This window comes from Vombatus ursinus, unplaced genomic scaffold (genome assembly GCF_900497805.2).
Source record: "Vombatus ursinus unplaced genomic scaffold, bare-nosed wombat genome assembly UNPS02014812.1, whole genome shotgun sequence".
Classification (NCBI taxonomy): domain Eukaryota; kingdom Metazoa; phylum Chordata; class Mammalia; order Diprotodontia; family Vombatidae; genus Vombatus; species Vombatus ursinus.
The window spans coordinates 7,390,713-7,410,942 of NW_020954590.1; the positions used below are offsets into that span (position 1 = coordinate 7,390,713).

The following is a 20,230-nucleotide window of genomic DNA, read 5'->3' on the forward strand; positions in this document are numbered from 1 at the left end:
CCTGTGCTCAGTCAGGCAAAGAAGTATCAGCCAAGTTCTTCTAAGAGTTTGTTTAGTAAATCTAATTCTTTGCTTTCAAATACCAGAAAGTTTGGTGATCAAGGTGATATACCCATACTGTTCTTGTACTGGCAAGCCTAAGATTCATTGGATATGCTTTTGTGTATTTTTATTTTATTTTTATTGTGTAAATACCTTCTTCATATTTAAATTAAAAATATTACAGGCTCACTCTCTTTTTTCCTTTCTCTTTTTTAGATGCTTCAATAATTTTTTTTAACTGAGCATGATGCTGGGAAAAGTGCTGGAGCACCAAGGTAAAATTCCATTACTGAGGTTTATCCCATTTTTGACTATGGAAAATTCAGTTTGCTTCAGTTCGCTCATCTGTAAAATGGGAATGATAAACTCTTCCCTACCCAGCTCATATTTCCATAAAGTTCTGTGGTTTAGCATTATAAACAATAGTGTGAGCTGGGTAGGGAAGGGTTTATCATTCCCATTTTACAGATGAGCAAACTGAGAGGTCTCGAATATCATGGTGAATTAATGTCTATAATAAATAGGACTGAACTAGAAAGAACCAAAATCTCCTGGTCCAGCTTCTTCATGAGGAGACTGATTACCCATGAGGTGAACTGATTTGCCTAAATTCTCACAAGTACTAAGTGAAAGAGCTGGCACTTGAACCTAAGTCAGAGGCTCATTTTTTTTCCCTTTTCTTTACATTCTGTTTTAGCACAGTTTAACCTCCAAATCAGCATTACCGTAATATTTGAGAAATCAAATTTACAATCAAAAACACATATATCCACATTCCAGCAATTAAATCATATTGACTTTCTATATCATAGCATAGAGATGTTTGTATGGCAAGTGCTATAGAGTTAAACTCATTTTAAGTTAAAAATGTCATCAAGTCAATGTTTCACTAAGTCATTGTCCAATGTGAAATGAAATGCTACAAGAAAATTCAATGCTAGAGATATTTTCTTTGTAAAACATTAATCAGGATACAGCAAAAATGCTCCTGTGCAGCAATTTTAGAGTACAATAGGTTCCATTTCATTCCAAGTTTTAAGAAACTCTCTGTATCCTCAGGTAGAGAATATGAGGGTTCCATCGGTACATTTCAATCCCATGACCAAATTACTTTAGCAACCACTGCATTAAGTAATACACACACACACACACACACAGGACCAAAAAGTACTCAATTTTTGGACACAAATCCAAGATGTTCCTTTGAATAATAATCAAACAGTCTTAAGACTTGGAAGGGACCTCAGAAACGGTAAAGCATAACACATACCTGAACAAGATTTTTCACTACAATGTATCTGAAAAGCAGTCAGTCATTCAACCTTTGCTTTAAAATATTCTGAGAGAAAAAACCACCACCTCCTAAGAAAATCTAGAGGAGGATGCAAAACTGACTGAAACAATACATAGTGTGGAATATCTCTACACCTAACTAGATCAAACAATCAATAGTCAATCAACAAACATTCATTAAGTACTTACTGTGTGCCAGGCACTGTGCTAAACACTGGGGATACAAAAGGGAGCAAAAGACAATCTCTACCTTCAAGGAGTTTACAATCTAATGGGGAGGCAAAATGCAAACAAATACATACAAAGCAAGTTATGTACAGGATAAATAGGAAATAATTAACCGAGAGACAGCACTAGAATGAAGGGGGGTTACAGAAGGCTTCCAGCAGACAGCAGAATTTCAAACTCATCTGCAACCTTTAGCCTTAGAGCAATGCAGGGGGTTAGTGGGGGAGCACTGAGAGGTTCAGTCACTAGCCCAGAGGCAGAACAGTGACTAAAATAGGAATGCCCTACAAGGACCTAGATCAAACAATCAATAATCACTCAATAAATACTTATTAAATACTAGTAGAAATAGCATATGACAGAGCCTATCTTGAACCCAAGTCTTCCTCATTTCAAAGTCAGACCTTTATCTATCCAAAGCTGACTCTCATTCATCTCTTGAATAGTTTTAACTAGGAAGTTTTTCCTTACATTAAGCCAAAATCTGCCTAGGTGCAACTTCCACTGATTATTTTTAGTTCTGCCAAACCTAATTTCTCTATAACAACCCTTCAAATACTTGAAGGCAGCTATCATGCTCCTTCTAATCTCTACCAGGTTAAAAAGCCTCAACTCCTTCAACTAATCCTTAATGAGGTAGCCCTTCACCATCCTGGAGATCTTAACTCTGGGCACTCTCTGGACAACACATTTCCTTCCAAAACAAAGGTGTCTAGAAGTGAACACAATACTCCAGATGCGGTCTGATGAGGGCAGACTACAGCTGAACTATCATCTCCTTAGTCCTGTACAGTACGATTTTCTTAATGCAGCCTAAGAGTAAGACTAGCATAGTAGATAATAAAACTAGCCTCTGAATCAGGAAGACTTGAATTCAATTACCATCTTTGATACATATTAACTACATGATCCTAGGCAAGTCTAGTCCCCCAGGAAATATAAGTGTTGCCCTAGGAACAGGAGGTTTCTTTTTTCTTTTTCTTCTTCTTCTTTTTTTTTTTTTTTGGCTAGGCCATGGGGTTAAGTGACTTGCCCAGGGTCACACAGCTAGTAAGGATTATGTGTCTGAGGTCAGATTTGAACTCAGGTGCTCCTGACTTCAGGGCTAGTGCTCTATCCACTGCACCACCTACGTACTCCCAGTAGAGGAAGTTTCTTAACAGAGCAGTTTCCCTGTATTAATGAGATCACTGAGTTTGGCTTTTTTGAAAAGATATACATTTAACAGTACCCTATCTTAAACTATATTATAAGGCAGTAATTATCAAAATCATCTGGTACGGTCTAAGAAACAGGAAGGCAGATCAATGGAATAGAGTAGACATACAATTTACAGCAGTAAATAAACATAATAACCTTATATTTGACAAGTATAAAGACTCAAGATTTTGAGTTATGAATTCATTATTTGGTAAAAATTGTTGGGAAAACTGGAAAGCAGTGTGACAGAAACTGGGAGATCAATACCTTACACCACTTATCAAGATAAGGTCAAAATGGATACATGACCTAGATACGAAGAGAGATATTACACGAAAGTTAAAACATGGAACACATTACATATCAGATTACGGACAGTTTGTGAAAAAACAAGAGACAAAAAGCAAAGTTAAGTGTAAAATGGATAATTTCAATTACATTTAAGTTAAAAAGTTTTTGTACAAATAAAATAAATGTAACCAATATCAGAAGGAAAGCAGAAACTTGGGGGAAAATTTTATAGACAGTTTTTCAGATATAGGTCTCATATTTAAAATATATAAAGAACCTTGTCAAATCTATAAGAGGACAAGTCATTCCCCAATCAATAAATGGTCAAAAGATATGAACAGGCAGTTTTCCAATGAAGAAATCAAAACAATTTATAGTCATATGAAAAAATGTTCTAAATCATTACTGATTAGAGAAATGTAAATTAAAACAACCCTGAGATATTATTTTACACCTACCAGATTGGCTAAAATGACTGAAGGGGAAAGCGAAAAATGTTGGAAGGAATGTGGAAAAACTGAGACACTAATTCATTGCTGGTAGAATTGTGAACTGATTCAACCATTTTGGAGAGCAATCTGGAATTATGACAAGGAGCTATTAAACTGCCTACATGGGTGGGGAACCTGTGGCCTTGAGGCCACATGCAGCCTTCTACATCTTTGGGTGAGACCCTTTGAGTCCAATTTTTACAGAACAAATGCTTTTATTAAGGGGATTTGTTCTGGGAAGTTTGGATCAGTCAAAAGAATGCACTTGAGGACTTCTTAGAGGCTGCACATGTGGCCTTGAGGCCACAGGTTCCCCATCCCTGGCTTTGGCCTAGCAATATCACTACTAGACCTATTTCCAAAGATGATTAGAAAAAAAAGGAAAAGAACCTATATATTTTAAAATGTTTATAGCAGCTCTCTTTGTGGTGGCAAAGAACCAGAAATTGCAAGGATGCTCATCAATTGGGGAAATGGCTAAACAATTTGTGGTATATGATTGTGATGGAATATTACTATGCTATAAGAAATGATGAGCTCAGTGATCTTAGAAAAACATGGAAAGACTTGCACAAAATAATGAAGAGCAAAGTGAGTAGAACCAAAATTACACTGTATACAGTAACAGCAATATTGTTTTAAGACCGACTTTGAATGAATAAGTTATTTTGACTATTATAAATACCCAATTGACTATAAAGGATATATGATGAAAGATGCTATCTACATCTAGAGAAATAACTGATAAATAGAAGTATATATGAAATAATTTTACATATACATGTATATACCTATTTGTGTTTAATGGTGGCCATCTCTAGGGCGGGGGGGTAGAAAAAAGGAAATTTACATAATAACTGTTCCATATATAAAGGGAATATCAAGTTGTATATAGTAGATTTGTAGTTTTGTGTGCAATCATCTTTTTCATTATTATACTATGCTATAGAAACACTTGTTTTATTTCATAAATGAAAAATAAAATATATTTTTAAAAAGTGAAAAAAATAAGGAATACATTAGCTTTTGGGGCTACCAAATCACAGTGTTTACTAGCCACATCTCTCCCATCTTATATTGTTGAAGCTGATTTTTTTGAACCCAAGCCTAAGATTTTGAATTGTACCTCATTAGATCTGCCACAGGGTAGCTTACTGAAATCTTTTTGGGTCCTAACTGTAATCAGACATGTTATCTAGAAACTGAGTTGGACAAAGGTAGAGGGATAATGGGATGGAAGTTATGATTGTTCCTTTAGGAAAGGAAACAACCAGAATTTTTATTATTACTCTTATTACTGATCTATCAGTGGAAGGCACAACAGGGATTATTAACTACTTTCTCTTCTCCATGCACTATAGTAGAGATTCTTTGTGTGTGTGTGTGTGTGTGTGTGTATGTGTGTGCACGCGTGTGTATGAGAAGTCTATGGACCCCTTCTCAGAATACTTTTTAAAAAATTCATAATTTAAAGAAATGCTAAATTTAGAAGTTAGTAAAATTAAGAGATATATTTTTTTCTCCATCAAAGTTACACACTATCTATGAAATCTATCTTTGGACTTCTTGCATGGGGAAGGAGGGTTCCATGGACTCCAAATTAAAAGCCCCTCCCCTGTGGGTTGAACCTTCCAGTTTGATATTGAGAGGTGAGGCATATTCCCTACAGCAAAGAAATTTGGCTGAAAGAGTAGGCTGAATGAAGAGTGCTTTTCTCTCAGTACAGTTTCCTGAAAAATCAGTCTAGAACTCCCATCTGCTGAGAATCTGCCAACGAACAATGAATCACCAATTGAATGACCAATTGGGAAATCATGTAATGCTTTCAATGTCCCCAAGTCACTCTGAAACAAAAACTCACCTTTTAAAAACACCAATATCCTACTGAGGATTGATCATACAATGCCATAATCCATAAAAAAATCTTTAAAAAATCAGAATTGTGGGCTGCCCACAGATGAAAGGAGGAAACATGGTAGGCAAAAATAGACTGAAGTATTTTACCAGGTACAAAGTACAAGCTAGAAAAAATACTGAAGACATCTAGAAAAGGAGGTAGATGTATATATTAGGAAGGAAGAGCAAGGGATAACAGCACTTGTACTACAAGGATCAAAAAGTGAGGATGGGCTGGGACCTGCACCATTAGAGGGAGTATACACATTAGTGAAAGAACAAATTCATTAAAGAATTAAATTGTGTATCATTCAAAAAGTATTCACTTTTAGCTAATTTTCAAATATGACAACTCATAGAGGAATCTAGTATACATTTCCCAATTTCCCCAATGGGACAAATGGAATGGTAGCCTGGCATCAATAGTGAATTCCAATGTTAATGTGATGCCTGAGGGCAATTCACATCTGGTTTGATTAAGCTTCCCTTTTGAAGAAAGGGGAAGTAACTTGTTCAGGACTTCAACGACAGAGTATATGTGCAAAAAAAAAAAAAGTACTTTGTTTTTTCTATTAAACAGGTGAAAGATCTTTTCCAACATTCTTTTCACTATCAAGGAGTCCAGTAGAGTCAACAGTAAAGGGGTTAAATGGTTAAGTGATCAGATCAGAAGTAATCTAAACTACAGATGAATATCAAATTATCAGTGTCACCAAAGCATGCCTTTTCTGGCATATGCAGTAATCAATCGACAAGAATGCATTAGGTACCTACTAGATGAAAGGCACTGTGATGATACGATAAACCTAGTTTTTAACTTTTTTGCTCTGATTTTTCTTCATATGTTTTAATAGGTAGTAATAGTTAACAACACATCCTTTATATTTAGGCAGCTAGACAGAACAATGGATTAAGTACTGGGCCTGGAATCAGGAAAATGAGTTCAAAACCAGCCTCAAACACTTACTAGCTTGTCTGACCACAGGAAAGTCACTTAACCTATATCTGCCTCAATTTCTTCATCTGTAAAAATGAAGACAATAACAGCACTACCTCCTAGGATTGTTGTGAGGAACAAATGAGATAGTGATTGTAAAGCATTTGGCACAGGGCTTGGCACATAGTAAGTGCTATATAACTATTAGCATTAATAATACTATCAATAAATATTAATGCTAATATTTATATTAATTAATAATTATTTAGCTAAAGGTTGAACTAAATCACATTATTTGGTATGAGACTATAGTGATTCTACAGTAGTACTTAATATAAGACAAAGTCCAAATGAAAACATAAGCAATTTTTTTAGAAATACAAAATTTGAACACCTCATTAACTGCATAGTGACATCAATACATATATTGTAGCTGAATAGTGAAACTAAATGATCTCACCTTTTTCTTTTTGTTCTGGATCATTTGTTTTCACAGCTGTTTCTGAAAGATTAGAGAAAAAAAACAAGAAACATTATGAAATTTAGCATTCAAAATCTCAATGAGTAAAAATAGTTTTTTAATCTTTGTGAGTAGTGATGACTTCATTCATCACCCTTGAATTCCTAGCACCTAGAAAAGTACTTTGCAAATAGTAGAACCTTAATTAATAAATACTCATTGACTTTTAGTGAAAAATGAATCTTAAGTAAATAAAAAATTCTCTTAGACTGAACTTTTTAAGCAGGAAATTTACTCAAGTGCAATGATACTATGCCCTCAGAGGCAGCTAGGTGGCGCAATGGGTAGAGCTCTGGGTCTGGAACCAGGAAGACTCCTCTCCCTGAATTTAAATATGGCCTCAGACACTTACTAGCTGTGTGATCCTGGGCAAGTCACTTAACTCTGTTTGCCTCAGTTTACTCATCTGTAAAATGACCTGGAGAAGTAAATGGCAAACCACTACAGTATCTTTGCCAAGAAAACCCCAAATGCCATCACAAAGAGTCAGACACAACTGAAATGACTAAACAATAACACTATGCCCTTACTATAAGCATGCAATTTGAGTGAAGCCGTAAGGACAAAGAAAAAAATACAATTGACCAAGGTTCAATTTATTTTCATAGTCATAAGAACATTTCTATAATATTCCCATAAGTGAATTTTAGCACAGGTGGCATTACTCTAGCATGATAGGTCTCTATAAGTCTAAGCTATGCATGAATTACAGTCATATTATAATTAAAGGCAGCAGGAAACAAGGAAAGGAATACAGCGTTTGGAGTCAGGACCTGGGTTGGAATTCTGCCTCTGCTCATTATTACCTGTGTGAGCTTGAAAGAGTTACTTAAAGAAACTGCTCTCATGTGCACTTGTTACTGCACTGTTGAATATCGAAACCTTGTAAAGAACCACCTTCTTTCTCCCCAAGCCCAACACACACATGTACCCAGGATGGTCAACAGCTCATCTGAATGTCCTTTTCCACCAGGACATTTCTCCTTAGTCACTAATGCCATTCAAAAACAGCTTGACAGAAAATAAGAATCTTTTAGTCTACTCATAGCTAAATTTACAAAAGATGTATAGGAAAGTAAGTGTCACCTTAATTCATGTGCTTAGTTCCAAATATAGAGTTCAAATGCTCTTAGAGGAATTTGTTAGAAGCCTTAAAATACTTCCAGTTTCTTATTAAAATCTGAATGCTCCTCTTAAAAGAAGCCAGTTGTCTTTTAAAGGATGATCCTTTTGGGGCTAGCTCATACCTTTAGTTTTTAACAAAAACTTCGTTTAAGTATTGGAATAATTTTCAGAGCGTCACCTGTTGGAATGCTTATGTCTTTCCAAGCGCTGAATTCATGTTTCTAAACCTCCTCTATTATTTAACAGCATGGATCCAGCACCCAGGAAGATCTAAGCATCCTGACTCCTAGATCAGGATTTATAGATATACTGTATTAGAAGTTGTATCAGAAGTTAAGTGCCTACGGTGTTGCTATGGAACAAGCAAATTGAACTAGGGAGTCTTTGCAATGGAAAACTAGAAACCCAGGTTTGAATCCCTAAGCCAGGCCTGTTCAATTCGTGGCCTGGGGGCCACGTGTGGCAGGCCAAAGGATTTCCTCTACTTACAAAGGACATTTTCCTCTACATTTTTCTCAGGCTGCCCAAAATCCTTTGGTATGCTGCAGGTTGTGCAGGCCTGTCCTACACTGTTACTATCTCTACAGGAGAAACTCTCTGGAACTCAATTCTCACATCTGTAAAATAAGAGAGTTAAGACTACACCACATCTGAAGTCTCTTTTTTGTCTTTTACTGTATAATCTTAACGTTTAATAAATCTATATACAGAGTAAGTGATTTCTGTACAAGTTGAGTAAACATAAATTTGTGCTCGCGGCCACCACTGCACTGAAACAGACTGTTCCATCTGTAAGGGATCTCAGAGAAATGTCTGCTCTAATCCACTCATTTTCAGAGAAGGACGCTGAAGCTCAGGCAGTAAAATGAAATGTGAGAGGCAACACAAAATGTTGGTGGCAGTCATCCAGGTCTTCTGACACCGAGTCCAGGACTTTTTGCTCTGTATCACTCTGAGTTGGGTTTTTTTTTTAATAGGTAAGGAACATGATGCTAAACAAGGTCAAGCTTCCAATATATTAGGTTCATGTTGTTTCATGCATGGAAATAGACTGCAACAACTCTTCCTCATCACAAGTTTGGCTACGTATCTCACAAATGGGGTATAAGCCAGACCACGCAACAGTTTGGGAATGGGTCCATGTAAATCATATATATATACACACATACAGATATAATGTCACAGAATATTATTTGGGCAATAAGGATACAAAAAGAGTTTTAGAAGTTTCGTGAGAAGTTCCTGAGACCCCACAGAACTTCCTTGAGGACTATTTAAGTTCTGTCTTCCTTGGTTTCCTAATCTGTAAAATGGGAATAACATCACCTATCTCCCAGAGTTTCCCTGAGGAAAAAAGGAATTAAAGTTTGTAAAATGTTTTACAAACATTAAATTACTATACAATGGCTTGTTGCTGTTGTTGTTGTTACCTTTAATATCCTTGCTTTTGATTTTTGCCCACCCTTACCTTCCTGGACTACTTTTTACCACCATGGAGACTGCTTTCCTGAAGGAGGGGGCAGTGGTTGGATATCTTTTTATTAAAGTAATAGTTTATTTGAACCCTGATGTCTAAGGGATCCACTAGATGTGGAACCAGGCCCAGGATCTGAATAAAAAAGCAACCAATTCTGCAAAGTCTCCAGAAATGATGATGGAAAAACTCCAATAACCTCAAGAATGGTTTAAAAGAACAATGAGAGTTCATTGAAAATTAAAAAAAAAATAAGATAAAAATTAAATCCCTTAAGGAAGAAATCAACAAGTTGTAACTTAGCTTTCACAGAAGGCATTACTGTCCATCGACATGACAATGTGTATCAATTTCACAGTAATATTTTAATTTCTTGAAATCTATACCTCCTATAAAGTTCTAGCCCTAATGGATCTTTTATTTCCCTTCAAAATTCCCCATTTCTATAACCTCAGAATTATCCTTGCCTCTTAACTCCACTTCAACTTCCATATTCTATCAGCTGAAGAGTCTCAATGATCCAACCTCCACCACACCTCTGTCATTTATTGCTTCAATTAACAAGCATTCACAAATGTCAAGCACAATGCAAGGTGTACTGGGAACATGTATACAAAACTTATACTTTCCCTGCCCTCAAGAAATTTACATTCTATCCAAGGGAGAAAACATGTACTTTAAATGGATCAGAAAAGACTTCATGTAGAAGGTGATGCATAAGCTGAGCTTTGAAAGAAACTAAGGATTCTAGGTGGTTGAAGTGAAGAGGGGGGATATACACAGTGCAAATGCAAAGAAATGGGAGATGTAATGTCTTGTGTGAAGATCAATAAGGCTAGTTTGGATGAACAGTAGAGAGTATAAAACAAAGTTCCGTATAATTAGACTGGAAAGGCAGAATAAAACCATATTGTGAAGGGTTTTAAATGTCAAACAATGGCATTTTTATTTGATCCTAGAAGCAATAGGGTGTCACCGGAGTTTACTAAGAAGGAGACACAGCCAGATAGGGGTTTTAGTAAATCCACTTTGGTAACTATGGGGAGGATGGACTGGAGAGAGAGTAGAAGCAAAGGAGACCAGGTTAAGAGGCTGCTGGAATAACTAGGCTACTGGCCGTGGAATAAAGAAGAGATATATCCAAGACATTGTTGTGGTAGAATTAGTGAGCCTTGGCAGCTGTTTGGATATATGAAGTGAGGTATGGTAAGGAAGGGTCAATGATGACTCTGAGGTTGACCAACCTGGATGACTAACAGGATGGTGCCGCACTTACTAGAAAAAGGACAGTTTGGAAGTGGAGTGAGTTTGGAAGGAAAAGGTATGTTCTTTGCACAGGTTGAGTTGGAGATGCCTACGGGACATCTATTTTAAAATGTGCTTATCATTTCTCACTTGAGCTATAAGTCTCATAGTTCTCCAGCTCCTAAAGTGATTTTCTTAAAACACAGATCTGAACCATGTCTGTCTGTGTCAATCTCTCTCTCACATACACACACATTTCACACGTACACACAAAAAGTACACACACATGCATACACCCCTTATCCATAGTAATATATAAGATTGTCAGCCTGGCATTCAAGACCATCCACAATCTATTTCCCATTTATGTCTTAGTTCATATTACTTCCCTTCATACACTATTTATTCCAATCAAATTAGCCTCCCTCCTATTCCCTTTCCCACCTTTGTACTTTTGCACAAGTTGTTCCCCATGCCTGGAATGCAATCATTCCTCAACTCTAGTTTTTTGGGTGTTTTTTAGGTTTTTTTTGTTCTTTTTTTAAATTTAAATTTATTTTTTATTTATAAAATAAAATAAGCATTTCTATAACATAGCACAATAAAGATAAATACATATGAAACCGCAAATTCACTATGTACAACTTCCTATTTCTTTTAAATACATAAGGTTATTGTGTAAATTTCATTTTTTCCCCTTCCTCCCCCCCTCCCCAGAGATGACTACCATTAGACACAAAAAGGGGTGTGTGTATTATCTCTTTCTCCTCAACTCTAACTTTTGGAGTTCTAGCTTCCCTCAACACACAGCTTAGGCACTACCTTCTACACAAGCCTTCTGATCCTTACCATTGTGGACAATCTCTCCCTTCTGAAATTATTTTGCACTATTTTCTATGTACCTGTACATACTGATCAGTGTACATATTATACCCTCCTAGGAAGTTTCTTAAGGTCAGAAAAAGCTTTGATTTTGCCTTTGTACCTCTAACTAGTCTAGAACAAGTCTTATTATATTTATCAAGCATGTACTATGTACAAAGCATTGTGCTCAGTTATGGGGATAAAAGAGAAAAAATTTAGTATTTCCTGACCTTAAAGAATTTTATATTCTCCTGGATGGAGAGAGGAACAGATACAAAATGTACAGATAAGTAAATATAAGGTAATTTAAGGAGGAATATCACTCTTATAGACAGGAGGGTCAAAGACGACTTGACAGAGAAGGATTCATGAATTTGCTGAATCTTTTTTTTTTAAAACCAAGAACTATAGTCAAGAATCTCTTAAATTCAAAAATACATTTTTTCAAAGTTTCTAAGTTTTACAGAATTAATTCATGATTTATTCCCCAAAATTAACATTTTCTTACAACTTACATGAAGATAAGCCGTGTATATGTAGCAAATATTTTTGCAAAATAAAAATCAGTACGCTCTGAAAAGGTTCCAATAATTACAGCTTCACTGGCAATAAACACTTCCAAAAAGAAAATATGTCCTATGGGAGATATATACCCTATTCACGTTAGTGTGAATTACTTTAATCAGATTAACACCTAATCAAAATTCCTATCAGTCAGAACATTTTTATTAGGGGCAAATGACTGGATTGTAATAAGTAATCGTAGATAGCCAGAAGACAGCATAGTGAAACCAAACATCTGGAAAAGCAGGGGGAAAAAGCAACAGGAAATGTAAGAATAATTCAAGAAGTGAGATATTAGGGCAACAAAGACATTGCATATTTTATAATTTTGCCTAGCACCCATGGGGTATTCATGTGCCAATAAAAAGAACACCCCTGTTGCCTTTGGCACATAGGCAATTCTCTGAGGCTCAAGTAAATAAAAAGTAAAATAAGTGAATAAAAAATAAAATTAAAGGCCTAATTTGGAAGGCTTCAAAATTATACCTCTCCTCAATTCTTCATAGTCCATTTAGGTCTATTTCAGCCCAATAACTCCCAATCTAAATCTTGCCCTTTTCCTTTTGGGGGGCATTGATGGTGGAGAAAAAGTAAAAGACAGAGATATATATGGACACCTTATTCTTCTTTCCTTCCCACACATTATCATTAGTATAGTATTTGAGATATGCCTTTATAAACAAACACCTTAGACTTTCCTTGTCCCTCTCCACCCCTAAAATACAGAAAAACTGAATTTGATTGTACATGGAAATTTGACATAAGCACTGTGATTGTGGCTTCTTTCCATTTAGCCCCTATACCATGGTTAAGGAAATGCATGAAAATAAAATACTGTGTACCATTGCCAAACATTTCTCTCCCCCTGTTCCACCTTGGCAATTTTCCCTAGGCTTCTGCCATCTACACCATTTACCCAGTACCTCAGGAACTAGATTAAAAGTAATTGGAAAATATCTGACAAAATAAATATACAATAGAACACAGTGTTAAATGTGGTTTTCTAAGTCAATATGCAGCCCCTACTGTTTAGTGGCCCCTGTTTCTTTTTGAGTTTGACACCACTGATCTACATTATAAACATGCTATATTTGGAATCCATTGTACATTGTGAGTTCTGTGGTTCCTTCCCCACCCACCTCCCTTCCTCAAGTAAGGAAGTTGGGAATTCCAAACACTTCTAGTCAAAACTTTTTCAATGGCTGCTAAAAGTGCAGTGCGTAAAAATGTGTATTAGTAAGGCACACAGGAAGTCTGAGAACTACTAAAGTTTGCATATTTTTTAAGTAATCAAATATATTAGTTCTCTAAAATAATATTCTGTAGATTAAGTAGAAATATATATATATTAATAAATTACTTTATGATACACCTAAAGTACAGCTTTTTAAAATAAAGACACTTGCAAAGGCACAAATATTCTTCTGTGTTTTATTGTAGTCAAATGACATTAACAGAAGAAATATACATTTTATTTTTATTTTTTTAATCCATTGATCCTTCCCAGCTTGGCACACATTTGTAAACATGAAGTTCATAAAATCAGTTATCGAGAATTACAAAGGAACTAAAATCTGACCATAGCATAATGTATCCTCAGTTTCTAGTATTCTATAAATAGATTATCATATACAAAAGATTTATCTTTCCCATTCACCAATCTTATGTTACTTCCAAGTTTCCTTAAAAAATATGGCTTTATAAAAATATTCTACAATTCACAGCATGAATTGAGAATTTTTTGATTACACATATCAATTCTATATCACCCATGTCACAGCTTTAGAGGATTATTGCTTTCCTTACCAGTTTATAGCTTATTGTTTTTGAATATATTTCATATGTAGTTAGCATTCCGAACTTATTAAAATAATACTCTGCTCACTGCATGTCAAAAACACAAAACAGATTTTAGTTCTTTTTTTTTCAGCAGAAAATAAAGGTTTCTCTCAGAGACAGTATTTAACATACTTGAGATACGTGCCGGTCAATTAGAAGGCAACTACATTTATGACTTACTTCACTAATGTTTCTCTACAAGTGAAGTTTTCTCCACCTCTTTTTAACAGACAAAACAATCTATTGTGTTTTTTAACCACAAGCAACAGCTTCTGAGCCAAAATAAACATAAAATGATGTAACAAAAAAAAAAAAAAGAACTTACATGGTATGAAATAGCAACATGCAACAGACTACATATCAATTTAGAAAAATGTTAATCAAAATAGGTAGATATAACTGACTTTGAAAGAGTTTTATTCTTAACATCACTGTATATTCAACAGCTAAGTACTTTTAGCTTAAGCAAACTTGCCAAAGGCAAACAAGCATTCAATTATATACCAGCAACTTCTAATGCTAAAATTTCAACAGTAGATTAAAAATACAGCTAAGATCCTATCAGTCTGTTGGAACAAAATGTGTTTCATAAATTAGCTTACATTTTGCCTACATATTTAAAATGTCATTTTCTTCAACACACTGAAAAATAAGTTTATCTTATGTATAAGAAATTCCAACCTTCATATTTAATAGTTTAAGCCATTTTCTAAATAGCCAGTTAAACAAATAGTACTTTACAAAAGCTTCATTTTTGCACTTTTAGCAGAATGCTTGAAATTCACGTTGATAAAAACCAGTGCATTTCAAAATTTCACAGCTCACATACTTGTTAGGGTTACTAATTAAGGGTGCTGACCAAAATGGTCCTTAGCAGTTATAAAATGATTTTTAAAGCATCCTACACTTAAAACAGTTCACCCAAATTATTCTCAAATTTTGCTGCTAAGTACACATAACAAAATATACATTAAAAAACTTTCAAAAGTCTATAACTGCTATATTATTAATAGAAGATAAAGAACTACTTGAAGATCACACATAAATGCTTAAGATAACTCTTACAAGAAAAAAAAGAGGCAAAACAAAACCAATGAATGCATTGAATTTGACACCCGTCCCCCCCAAAAAAAATGAATACAGAAAGGTAGATATAAATTACTTCTAAAATGTTTGTGTGTGTTTTATTCGTGTTCTAATATGACAGTTGGCTATCACTCCTTTAAGATATCTTAGTGTTCCTTCCCAAAGATACTGATCTCCTTAGCAATCACTTCACAAGAGCTATCATAGCCATCTGTTCCCCGTGAGGTTATGGCTGGTCCTCCTGTAGTAGGGACAGTCTTTTTGAAGCTTTAAGTATCTGTGAAAATAAGGGGAGATCTAAATTAAAGGACCAACCAGACACAGAATGTAATATCACTCCATTTAAATATTTACTTAAAACACTAAAAAATATCAAAGTGTAAATGCTTTTTACAGAGGAAAACTTTGCAACAAAATAGTTACTTGCTAATAACTATCTGTTATGGGAGGATATCAGCTAAATTAGGTAGGAGTATAAGTTGTGAGATTATATTAATCAGTCTATAGCCTTTGAATTTTGAATTCCTTGATTTTCAAATAAAACAAAAGGTTTTGTTTTTCTTTTTGGTTTTGTCCTATGCCTAATCAGTGTAGGTAGCTACCTTTGTGGAAGTTCCCTCAACAATTCAACTGTAAATTATAGTCTTATAAAATTTCCTGAGGCACTGAGAGTATAAATGACATGATCATAAAACTAGTATGAGCCAGAAATAACACTTGAACCCAGATCTTTCTTACTCCAAGGCTGAACTTCTATCTACTATGTCATGTTGCCAATCCAAAGTTAAGGATGGCTGAAATTAGAGAATTTCAATTGACCAATGAAAGGCAATTACTGGTATTTATTCATTTATTCTTCTCCTCTCTGGTGTTTTCAGTTAAAGGTAAAGGAAATAATAAGAGAAAAGCCTAGAACAATATTTTAAAATTGTGCCTTGTATGTCTGAGCAGTTAGAGAGAATAGCCACAGTTTAAGTATCCTAACTAAAATCACACCATTTCAGTTTAAATGACTGGTAGAAAGAGAAAATGCTCAATAGAATGGAAATTCAACAAAATATTTCCTGTTTGATTTCTAGTACCTGGTTTTCATTTAAAAGTTCTCTTTTATACTTTCTCTTTCAGCATGTTTCCCCCCTAAAATAGTATCATGATCACATAGGTTCTTCTTAAAATAAATTAAATGACAAAATTCAAAGAGAAACACTTAATGGTAAAATACAAAACATTATTCATAGATTCATAGGACCTAGGTTGGAGAATTAGTTCTGTCAATTATTTGATCTTTGGTAAGTAACTAAACGAGTTGGAGAAGGAAATGGCAATACCACTCCAGGAACTTTGCCAAGAAAACTCCAAATGGAGTCACGGAGAGTCAGACATAACTGAAATGACTCAACAATTCCCACCAGTAAATGAGCATCTCCAGGCTTCTTTCCAAATTCCTAAAATGAAGGATTTGTACTTGTCCATCTCCAACATCTCCTTTCAGCTCTGATTCTATTATCCTAGAATACATTTTTAACTTTAGTCTAGTTAAAAGCAAAGGTCAGTTACCCATAGCTCTTTAAAATTAAAGAATACAGTCTGCTTATGTGTAGACTTTTCATCAGTCCCTAAGTAGACCTTATGGAATAAGGTTAGAAGAGTTCATGCATCTGATAATGCATACAATATTCTCTCTTTCCTATTTCCTACTAACTCTCAGATATAAGGGAGAAGGTGTGTTTCATTATTTCATTATCTGTTTTTAGGGGCTATAATTGGATTTTCAATTATGTAAAATCTGATTTCCTTTAATTGATGTTTTCATTTACAAAGTTGTAATCAATGTGTACATATTATTCTATTGGTTTTGTATCAATTCCTACAAATCTTGCCACAGTTCTTTTAATTTTTAGCTATTTGTCATTTTTAATGAGATATTTCATTACATTCATATACAATAATGTTTCAATAGAAACCTACTTTGTTTCTAGTTCTTTATTTGAAAATACAGAATAGATGGACTACTTCATAATTTCCCTAAAGTGTCTCTATAATACTGATCAATCCTTAATTTTTTTATCTTTGTCAACTTGGATGAGATGATGTAAAACCTTAGGGTTGTTTTAATTTGCTTTTATCTCACTATTAGTGATCTGGAACATGTTTTCAAATGGTCATTTATACCTTGCAATTCATCTTTTGAAAACTGTTCATATCCTTTAATGTCTTACCTACTGAAGAATAGCTCCTGGTGTTAGAACTCAGGTGAATTTCACATATTTTGAATATCAGACTTATCAGTGATATATGATGCATAAATTTTCCTACCCAAGTGTTTCTCCTACTGTTTTCATTTCTGTTATCCATGCAAAGATTTTTTTTTTCACTTTTGTATAATCAAAATGAATTCTTTCAAAAAGGATAGTGGAGAGGCACATAGTTGTGATCAGGCTGTGACACAACTCATGTTGTTCAAAGAAAAACAAGAAAAGGATATCAACAGGGAAATGTGTTTTGGGAAGAGAGGATGGGCTGATCATATGGCAAATGAAAGACAGAGCAGTTGAACAGTACAAGTACTTTATTAGTATCTGTGTAAAGTTAAGGAAAAGGCTTCTGGCATGTTGAGTGTCCCACTTTTGCTGAATTCATAGAAGGACACAAAGAGTTGAGAATTGCATGATTGACCAGACTGATGAGATCACAGATCTATTTGACTATGGAGTAGTCAAAATTGTCTGTTTTATCCTCTATGATTTCTCCTATGCTTTCTTTTTTTTTTTTAATTTTTAGGCAGTTGGGGTTAAGTGACTTGCCTAGGGGCACACAGCTAGTAAGTGTCAAGTGTTTGGTCTGAGGCGGGATTTGAACTCAGGTCCTCCCGATTCCAGGGGCCATGCTCTATCCACTGCACCACCTAGCTGCCCCTCTTCTATGCTTTCTTAGAACAGTTTCTGCAGTCCACAGTTGTAAACGGCACCTAATCTTATTCTCTTCTAATTTTTAATGACACTTTTTATATTCAAGCTATCCATGTTGAGCTTATTGTGGTACATGATACAAGATGTTGGTCTAAGCCTAATTTCTACCAAACTGCTTTGCATTTTTCTCAGTTCTTGTCAAAAGGGGAGTTTTACTCCAATAATGTGTCTACTTGGGTTTATCAAATACAAGACTACCATTTTGTTTTGGTTTTTTGTTGGTTTATTTGTTTGTTTTGGTGAGGCAATCGGGGTTAAGTGACTTGCCCACAGAGTTAGTATCATATATCTGAGGCTGGATTTGAACTCAGATCCTCCTGATTTCAGGGTTGGTGTTTTATCCACTGCACCATCGAGCTGCCCAAGGATGAGTGTTTTTGACTATTTACTTTGGTTTGTTGCCAATCAAGTCTGTTCCACTGATGAACTTTTTTTTTAAACCAGTATCATAGAAGTTTGAGGACTATTTATAATACCATTTGAAATCTGGTAACATTTATTCATACTTTTCCCCAACATTTCCCATGATATGTTTGTTCTTTGTTCTTCCAAATTAATTTAGTTATCCTTTTGTCTAGGTCTAAAAAGTATCCCCCAGGGCCTAATTCCTTATTAGTAAGATGATGCAGCTTACTCAAGTTAACAATATATCTCTCCATTATCTCTGGATGATTTTCAACCTAAAATGTTTGAATAATTCTCTGTTCTATGCCTCATAGCTCTACACCATCACCCAAAGAATTCTGGTATTAAAAATATGGGTCTGTTTTCAGGGAGATATTTGGGATCATTAAAATATCTTTACAATCCTCAAAGACAATCCAGCTTGCACTCTCCTCATCCTCCTGTTCAATGTGGGGCCCAATTCATTGTCCACCTGCATTGTCTGTCCACATATACTGATGAATTAACTCTAGGATATCTATCCTATTTCATATGACAGTCTAGAATATATTCATTATTCACTTGGTTTCTCCAGTGTGGATAGGTGGTCAGATTCTTCTGAGTGATTTTTGGGTATTGTTTATTAAATTCTGAAGTGTTCTGGGTTGATGTTATCTGCCCAGTATCATCCACAAATAAATATCTTAAGCACCTCAGCACCTAGAGTGAATCCATGTTCAACTTAGTTACATATACCTTCTCAATAACAGTGGCAAACATCTTTGATGAGCACAAATCTTCCTATTTTATGCTTCATATGATATTACTGATCAGAGCGCCTTTGAATGAGGCTCTATTTGTGGTTACTGATTTCACAGATGCTTTTGATTCTTTGATGACACATGCACGAGTTACACTTTTGGAGGACAACCTTAAAAGAGACCAAATCAAATGCTTGTTTGTTTTTAATAAACAAGAAGTACACTGGCATCTGATATTCTGTGCATCTTTCAAGCAACTGTGTGTATTCTTCTATGGAATACTGCTTATGAAAATCCATTGGCTCCCTTCTAATTCTGTCATCAATGCAGCCCTTGTATATATAGATTATTTTTTATAAAAATTGTACGTAGATAGGAAGGTAGGTATACTGGTCAGCCGTTTTCAGGTTTCTCGCAATCATCTGTCTTGGAGTAATGATAAGATATTCTGAGATTTTTTTTTTCTATGCCTTTGGTAGCTTCCCCTCCAGATACCTTGACAACTGACTTCAATTTCCTCAAGCCCAGGTCAATTCAGGCAGATTTTCTCTATGAATATTTGGGTCCACTCCAGTGGTTTTTCTCATTATTACCCTTTTAAAATGTCATTTCCACTCCCCCTATGAAGACATCTAGGTAGACTCTGTCTTTGATGGTGGGAAAAAAGTTGGGAAATATATCTTTCATTTACTTATTGTCATTACAGTTTGATAATTAAATGCTCTTGGAATGACTTTGCTTAGTTGGAGCTTTTCCCAAAATTTCTATGAATTATTACCCCTCCGCACCCCCCCACCACATTTTTCACTATCTTATAATGTAATATTGCTCCTAATTTTTCACCATCCTTATTCCTATGATCTACAAATGAGCTTATATTCTAAACCAGTTGTTGTCCTTGGTTATATCTAACACTTTTCAGGATCTTCTGGTCTCATTAGGGCAACTGATTTGGATTTATTAAACATCTATGTGAAATTTCTGTAATTTGTGCCTGTTTGTATTTTCATCCATTCATTTC

The 20,230-nt window shown here is 35.0% G+C and overlaps 1 protein-coding gene across 2 annotated transcripts in view; it reads right to left on the bottom strand.

The window, feature by feature from the left end:
- Nucleotides 1-20,230, bottom strand: part of LOC114054231 (aspartyl/asparaginyl beta-hydroxylase-like) — a 151,422-nt gene that overhangs the window by 14,318 nt on the left and 116,874 nt on the right. The window contains exon 15 of one of the 2 annotated variants that reach the window (XM_027877408.1): nucleotides 6,839-6,880. In XM_027877408.1, coding sequence (XP_027733209.1) covers nucleotides 6,839-6,880 — 42 coding nt within the window. Of the gene's footprint in view, nucleotides 1-6,838; nucleotides 6,881-14,061; nucleotides 15,373-20,230 lie in introns of those variants that run through there. The other variant, XM_027877409.1, reaches the window with a different exon arrangement.